Source organism: Hoplias malabaricus, chromosome 14 (genome assembly GCF_029633855.1).
Source record: "Hoplias malabaricus isolate fHopMal1 chromosome 14, fHopMal1.hap1, whole genome shotgun sequence".
Classification (NCBI taxonomy): Eukaryota; Metazoa; Chordata; class Actinopteri; order Characiformes; family Erythrinidae; genus Hoplias; species Hoplias malabaricus.
In genome coordinates, this window is record NC_089813.1 from 39,055,139 (window position 1) to 39,063,944 (window position 8,806).

At 47.6% G+C, this 8,806-nt stretch overlaps 1 protein-coding gene across 1 annotated transcript in view; it reads left to right on the forward strand.

Moving 5' to 3' along the window:
• csnk1g2b (casein kinase 1, gamma 2b) overlaps positions 1–4,132 on the forward strand; it is a 56,060-nt gene extending 51,928 nt beyond the window's left edge. Inside the window, exons 10-11 of the mRNA XM_066643520.1 lie at positions 1,803–1,909; positions 3,013–4,132. Coding sequence (XP_066499617.1) covers positions 1,803–1,909; positions 3,013–3,067 — 162 coding nt within the window. The 3' untranslated portion in view covers positions 3,068–4,132. The remainder of the gene's footprint in view (positions 1–1,802; positions 1,910–3,012) is intronic.
• The last annotated feature ends 4,674 nt before the right edge of the window (positions 4,133–8,806 follow it).

Consider the following 8,806-nt stretch of genomic DNA (forward strand, 5'->3'; position numbering starts at 1 on the left):
ACTTCACTTCTCAAGCTATTAATGTGTAACAAAAATTGTAATCTTTATCCTTTAGAGGTTAAAAAAATATATACACAGGAGGTCCTCGGGTTACGTCAGTCCTGAGTTACGATGTTTCTTGGTTACGACACATCTCCATTTACTGTATAAAGCCTTGTTTCGACTTAAGTGGTTTTGTGTCGTAAACGTCGTAACGTGAACTTCGTGTGTGGTGTGCGCGGCGCGGCGGAAGAATACACGGTTACGCGGCTCGGGACCGAGGAGGATAGGTGTTAGGATACGATAAGTGCTTACAGTATGTTATTTACGTACAGTATGTACGTATGTTCCGTAGGAACAGATCAACGTCATAAGTCGAGGACCCCCTGTGTGTGTGTGTGTGTGTGTGTATGTACTTAAATATAATAAAACCTACTAATAAGTAAAAAATAAATTACACTATTTTCAGACAAATCCAAATAACAGAATAGAGACGACCAGAGACCAAAACAGAGCAGGTGACGCTCATTCTTACGTAAACAAACACGGCAGTAAATTCAACAGGCGTCACTGGGGCTGGACAATAATTCAATATCGATATATATCGCAATATAAAATGTTTTGATAACAATAAAAAATATGTTTTCAATATTTCAATATACAGGGGGTCCTAGACTTACACCGAAAATCGGTTTACGACGCGACGTAGGAACTGATCAGCGTCGTAAGTCGGAGCATACGTACATACTGTACGTAAATAACATACTGTTAACACTTATCCTATCCTTACACCTATCCTCCTCGGTCCCGAGCCGCGTAACCGTGTTTTCTTCCACCGCGCCACGCACACCAAACACGAAGTTCACGTTAAGTGGTTTTGCGGCGTAAACGTCGTAAGTCGAAACAAGGCTTTATACAGTAAATGGGAGATGTGTCGTAACCACGAAACATCGTAACTCGGGACTGACGTAACCCGAGGACCCCCTGTACATTATTTACAGCATCTGTCACTGACGGTCATCACATGGCACTCAGTATTAAAGTTAGTTTAAAAATATTAATATTGATCCAAGAGGTTGTTGTTTGAGCTGATGTCATGTTTCTTTTAGCTCTTGGCAGTTCTTCAGTGACTTATTTATCGTTCATATCGTTATCTGAATTATATCGTATCGACCGAAATTAAGAAATATATTGTGATATAAATCTCAACCGTATCGTCCAGCTCTAGGTCAGAAACTGAGGAAATGTCCCTGTGACAGACGTTGATATCTCTGTGTTGATTATTGTGCAGCCCTGCTCTGCGAGAGTCTGTGTTTCCGTATGAGTGTGTGCGGCTGTAAGTGTTGATTCTTGCTTCCTGTCTGCCAGCAAATTTAACACCTGCAGCTCTTTGTCAGCTGCGTAAAGCTTCTAACGGACCGCAGAGAGAGAGACTGGGAAAGGTTCTCAGGTCAGATAACATCTGATGACTGCTGGTGTGGTGCTGGTATGAAACACTGAGGAGTTTCTTTAATGTGTCTTTTTGGTGCCACTGCTTTGGACATTTTTTAAAAAAAATAATGTTAAATTATAGGTTTTTGGTGAGGCTTTCCGCCACCTAGTGTCAGCGTTTGTCATTGCAGTTCAGAAGCCTAGAATAACATTTCAGTTTCTAGAAAACAAAGCAATGGTTAAAGCGTGCATTGTATCTTTAAGTTGTGAAACTGCTGTGGACTGTTTTGAATGTTTAATGTGGAAGGATTTAGCCGGCTAACAGAGGGAGAGCCTGCTCTGTGAAGTTCCCCTCTGGTTCCTTGGTGCTGATTGGTTATGCCCCTGTGCAGGTAATGAGCTCGACCAATGGAGAGCTGAACACAGACGACCCCACGGCCGGACACTCCAACGCTCCCATCACAGCTGCCACTGAGGTGGAGGTGGCAGACGACACAAAGTAAGGCAGCGCCCCCTTCTGGACCTGGATAGGAAATGTGTTTTTTTTCTTGTACAGCAGTTGTATATCATTTTATTATTTTACTTAAGAGTTATAAAGTAACACATAGTGTCAGCTGTGAATGTGAATACATGGAAAAAATGTGAAACATACTTTAACAGCCATATTTGTGCTCCACGTTTAACTCATTCATGGCAGTAACCCACGCACACGGATGTAATTAAGGGCAGTGGACATCGGTTAGGTGCCCTGCTCAAGGCGTGGATATTGAGGGAGGAGAAAGCAATGCTCCTTCGCTCCCCCTGATGCATACACCCCTAAACATTCCTGCTTTGTAAGACACCCTCCTGATCTCTAGCGGGAACAGCACCTAAACGTCCAGGATGTGATTCCAGAAATCACCAAAGTGAAAATGTTACAGCGGAGGGAAAATACGCTCTTAGACGGTGAAGCCGTTGTTATACAGTGTTCTTTTCGTTGGTGCAGCTGTTTATAGCGAAGAACAGCTCGTGGTTTCACCTGAATATTTATAACGAATGAAGACATTGGTTTTCTTTGGTCAGCGCTGATACGGTCTGTGACGAGATAAACCTCCATTTTGTCCCTCTCTAAAAACCTGTAAGTTCCTGTAATGTTTGTTCTTCTAATCATGTTCCCTTCTCTCTCCTTCTTTCTTTCTGTCTCACGCTTTCTCTGTCTCTCTCTCGCTCACTCTTCCTCTCTCACTTTCTTTTTGTCTTTGTTGCTCTCTCTCTTTTGCTCTTTCTCTCGCTCTTGCGCGCTCTCTCTCTCTTGCGCACTCTTGCTCTTTCTGTCTCTCGCTCTTTTTCTCTTTCTCATTCTTTTGCTCTCTCTCTCTCACTTGCTCTTCCTCTCTCACTCTTTCTTTTTCTCTCTTGCTCTCTTTTGCTTTTGCTCTTTCTTTCTCGTGCTTTCTCTCTTGCGCGCTCTCGCTCTCTCACTCTTGCTCTTTCTTTCTTGTGCTCACTCGCTCTTTCTCTCTTGCACTCCCTCTCACTCTTGCTTTCTTTCTGTCTTTTTCTTGCTTTTTCTCTCTCGCTCTCTCTTGCTCTTTCTGCCTTTCTCTCTCTCTCTCTCTGCAGGTGCTGCTGTTTCTTCAAACGGAGAAAGAGGAAAGCTCTCCAGAGACACAAGTGAAGAGCACTCACTGAAGAGGACTTGAAACATTCTGATCACTGTCGAGTTTTAAATGGAAGCAATTACACTGCTCTCTCTTCTCTTTTCTTCTCTTCTCTCTCCCTTTCTTCTACTATCTCCTCCTCTTCTCTTCTACTCTATTTTCATGTCCTCTTCTCTCCCCTCTCTTCCTCCCGTTTAGTCGCTCGAAGCCCTGCACCGAGGCTCCTGTTCTGTTGGAGCGCTAAAGGAACGTCGTCGGCTGCACGACGGACTCTTCCTTTAAAATCAGAAAATAAATGTAAGAAAATGTGTAAAGAAAATCGAACACCGATAGCGAGACGACGGAGAGCTGTGTATAAAAACAATAACGATAAACGAACACCGTGATGTGAATTTGAAAACTAAAAGAAGCTGTTTGAAACAGCTGTGTTCTAGATTCCACACAGAACGTGTTGATGATCTGAGGACGATACGGTGATGGATTGGATGAATTGCGTTTTCATTAGCTATAGTTCTTTATTTGTTCGGAGCGGAGGACTGCGGAGCAAGAAACCGAAGGCCGGTTCATCGCAGACGTGGAAGAATATTATATATTTTTTGTCATCCGTAAGGAAACCTTTCGGTCGTTCTTCGGAACTGAACGCCTGGAACCTTCATATTTTACGTTGTAGTGACCTGGAATTATTTTTTAAGTTCTTTTGCTTCCCCTCTTTCTTTCGTTTGTTTTGTTCTTGTTGTTCAGTTGACGTGGACTCTGTAGCACAGTGACTGGTCTCAGGTTCTGTGGACGACGGAGAGACGAACGCACTCGGAGCTCTCTGCTTATTATTGCACTTTTTGGGGGGGGGGGGGGGGGGGACAGAAAGACGCAACAGCCGAGCAGAAAACGGAAAACAAAGTCGGCCCCGGGACGATTCCCGCGCGAAAGTGAGATCTGCACCGGGGGCGGAGGTGAAAGTCAAGAAGAGAAAAACAATACGTCCTCCTCTTTTATGTTTCACATCAGAATTATTTACCAGGAAATCATAGTTTGTGCCTTTCCAAGTAAAATGTTTAAAGTTAAAGCGCACGTGTCCTTATTTAACGAGTGTCTCCTGTTAATAACAAATCTACATTATTCCCCTGTACTCCTTTCCTGCTCTGTATCGACTCCCCAGTGTTGACCTTTGTTTATCGGTAATGGTATTGCATTGTGGGTAATGCTGTTAAACCTAGGGTGACCAGACGTCCTCTTTTTTTAGACGTAAAAAAATGTCCGTGCGGAATTTCACCAACGTCTAGAGCTCACACAGAATTTCGAGAAACGTTTCGTTCACAAACTAGTCCCGCCCTCCCCTACTCCGATTGGTTCGCTTGAGTGAGAAGGGGGCGTGGTGAAGTAGCCTAGAATCTTCTGATTGGACGGTCTGACTGTAGAGCTACCGTTATTGGTCGATAACCTTCTCTGTAAACATTTAATTGGTCAGTCTGCACGTCAGTAGTCCTTGTTTATGTCAGGCAAAGCTCCTGTACCCACCCTCATCTCGAGCAGCTATGCCGAAACGTAAATAAGTTCTCGGATGTTTCGTGTAGCAAATAAAGGTAGGTTCAGCCCCCTCCGTGTCCTCTTTTTCATCATCTCAGATCTGGTCACCCTAGACAAACCTGAGAAGCAAATGTACATCACATTACGACACCTCTAAACGCCTTGAGGCCCATGTGTGACCTCCTCACAGTGTCATCTGTTATAACCCTCACACTCCTCCCTCGTTGGTCCACCTTGTAGATGTAGAGTCAGAGACAGTAGCTCATCTGTCGCTGCACAGTGTGTGTCGCTCGTCCTCTAGTCCTTCATCAGTGACACAGGACGCTGTCGGCTGGGTGTTTTTGGTCGGTGGACTGTTCTCAGTCCAGACACTGAGGGGTTTAAAAACTCCAGCAGCACTGCTGTGTCTGATCCACTCTACACCAGCACAACACACACTAACACACCACCACCACGTCAGTGTCACTGCAGCGCTGAGAACGATCCACCACCACATCACACCTGCTCTGTGGGGGTCCTGAGCGCTGAGGAACACATACCAGTGTCAGGGAGAACACTCCAGGCTCCTGACACTTTCCAGTGTTGTAGAATACAGCCCTTACATCACCTCAAGGGGGCAGCACCTCTCTGTGCTCCACAGTCTCTGGGAGACTTGGAGGCTGTGAGGGCTCCGTTTTGGAAGCTGCCCGACAGGTGAGAGCTGGGTGTTTGGTCTGAGGGTTTGTTCCTCTGATCTTATGTTTCATGAGGTTCATTTGTGTACGGCAACAGCTTCTTCCTGTTCAGAGTCACAGAGAGGCCAGAGATCAAGGCCATTAAAGGTCTCACCTGTGTATGTTTCTCATTCTTCAGCGCCGCTCCATTTGGTGTCAGCGCTTCTCTGGGCCCCAACATGAACTTTTTAGGGCCCCTGTCAGTCACAGGGCCTTAGAATTGTCCTCTAGTTCTTTAGCAGTGGACACAGCACACTGTTGGTGTCACGGTCTGTTCTCAGTCCAGACACTGAGGGCTTTAAAAACTCCAGCAGCACTGCTGTGTCTGATCCACCCGCACCAGCACAACACACACACGGTTAGACGAGGGCTTAGGACTGAAAGGTCGTTGGTTCGATTCCCTCAACAGGCAGGAAATTGGGGCCGGTGGGAGTGAAGGAACAGCACTGTCCTCTTCCCTCAATCCACGGCTCACTGCGAAGCACCGAACCCGTAACTGCTCCCCCGGGACGCTGGGGATGGCTGCTCGCTGTTCTGAGTGTGTGTGTTCACAGCCATAGAGGGGTTAAATACAGAAGCCACATTTTCGTTGTACATTGACAAATCATTGCACATTTCCGTTTACCACCATCACCATCAGTTAACGCCACTGCAGCACTGAGAATGTGGGGGTCCTGACCAGGAAAGAACAGAGTGAAATGGGGTAAAGTATGCAGAGCAACAGGTGGACGACAGTCTGTAATTGTACAAAGTGGAGCTGAGGGAATGGACAGCGAGCGTAGAAACAAGGTAGGTTCCAAACCCAGTGGCTGTTCAGTTTAAACTCCCTCAGCATTGTTAGCTTAGCCAACGCAAATGTGGATGAATGAGTGAATGTCCTCTCCGCACACAGAAGGCTGCCTGTGCTCTGCTCCCTCATACACTTATGCCCTGTTGGTCATAAACAATACCCTTAAGCTGCACTGCCGTGTTTCCCACCTCTTCTTCTGAGACGCTACAATATATACCTTGTATAGAAGTAGAGTTTGATGATGTTCCTGAAGATGCAGGATTACACCACTCTCGCTACAGGCCTTTCACAGACAAAAAGCGCTTGGAAGTGGCAGAGACACGGGTCACGCACTGTCCTCAAGCTCAGGATGCGAACAGAGGGTAGTCTGTGTCCTCCTGTACTTTCTCAAGTAGAGACTGTGCAACAAAGTGACTTTGAAGTTGGTGCTGGTCCTGTGCCTCCAGCTTTCTGTGCATTACGCAAGAAAACGGACAAGTACAGTGTCTTTCACTCACTATTGTTCCCAAAGGTTTCTCTTAACTTTTACAGTAATGGATGTAATTAAGGAAAATCACACACACACACCCCTTGGTCTGGGAGAAAATAACGAGTGTTGAAAAGCCAGCTGTTCTTTGCCCTTGTCTTCAGCTTCTCACAGCAAATCCAAGTCCCCCTCACATTTGTGTTTACCCAGGAGCTCTGCATCTTTTAAGGTGGAGCGGTGTGCCCGAGTAAGAAGCCACTGTCATTTATACACGGCTGAAGATTTGATTCACTGTTTAATTTTCCACAGAATGTCATTTGTAACGCAAACTGTGTTTACTTTCAAGGAAAGTTAGTGGTTGGAGTCTGTTCCTCAGGTAATGTAACTATAACGGTCAATACTACCCACCTACACTCTCAGAAAAAAGGAACGGTAGAGGTATATTGTTGTCACTAAAAGGTACAAATAAAGTAAATGTACCTTTTAAAGGTAAAGCAGTGGTTTTAAAGATCAGTTTAGTTTCTTAAAGGTACGTTACGTCCCTGGGCCAGTCCTTCAGGGGGCGACTCACACATTCACTCACACACTTACACCTACGAACACTTGCCAATCCACCTACCAACGTGTGTTTTTGGAGCGTGGGAGAAAACCAGAGCACCCGGAGAAAACCCACGCAGACACAGTGAGAACACACCACACTCCTCACAGACAGTCACCCGGAGAAAACCCACGCAGACACAGGGAGAACACACCACTCTCCTCACAGACAGTCACCCGGAGGAAACCCACGCAGACACAGAGAGAACACACCACACTCCTCACAGACAGTCACCCAGAGAAAACCCACGCAGACACAGTGAGAACACACCACACTCCTCACAGACAGTCACCCGGAGAAAACCCACGCAGACACAGGGAGAACACACCACTCTCCTCACAGACAGTCACCCGGAGGAAACCCACGCAGACACAGGGAGAACGCACCACACTCCTCACAGACAGTCACCCGGAGGAAACCCACGCAGACACAGAGAGAACGCACCACACTCCTCACAGACAGTCACCCAGTCACCCGGAGAAAACCCACGCAGACACAGAGAGAACACAACACACTCCTCACAGACAGTCACCCGGAGAAAACCCACGCAGACACAGTGAGAACACACCACACTCCTCACAGACATTCACCCGGAGAAAACCCACGCAGACACAGGGAGAACACACCACTCTCCTCACAGACAGTCACCCGGAGGAAACCCACGCAGACACAGGGAGAACACACCACTCTCCTCACAGACAGTCACCCGGAGGAAACCCACGCAGACACAGGGAGAACACAACACACTCCTCACAGACAGTCACCCAGTCACCCGGAGAAAACCCACGCAGACACAGAGAGAACACAACACACTCCTCACAGACAGTCACCCGGAGAAAACCCACGCAGACACAGGGAGAACACAACACACTCCTCACAGACAGTCACCCGGAGAAAACCCATGCAGACACAGGGAGAACACAACACACTCCTCACAGACAGTCACCCGGAGAAAACCCACGCAGACAAAGGGAGAACGCACCACTCTCCTCACGGACAGTCACCCGGAGGAAACCCACGCAGACACAGGGAGAACGCAACACACTCCTCACAGACAGTCACCCGGAGAAAACCCACGCAGACACAGGGAGAACGCAACACACTCCTCACAGACAGTCACCCAGTCACCCGGAGAAAACCCACGCAGACACAGAGAGAACACAACACACTCCTCACAGACAGTCACCCGGAGAAAACCCACGCAGACACAGAGAGAACACAACACACTCCTCACAGACAGTCACCCGGAGAAAACCCACGCAGACACAGGGAGAACGCACCACTCTCCTCACAGACAGTCACCCGGAGAAAACCCACGCAGACACAGGGAGAACACACCACACTCCTCACAGACAGTCACCCGGAGGAAACCCACGCAGACACAGGGAGAACACACCACTCTCCTCACAGACAGTCACCCGGAGGAAACCCACGCAGACACAGGGAGAACGCACCACACTCCTCACAGACAGTCACCCGGAGGAAACCCACGCAGACACAGGGAGAACACACCACTCTCCTCACAGACAGTCACCCGGAGGAAACCCACGCAGACACAGGGAGAACGCACCACACTCCTCACAGACAGTCACCCGGAGGAAACCCACGCAGACACAGGGAGAACACAACACACTCCTCACAGACAGTCACCCAGTCACCCGGAGA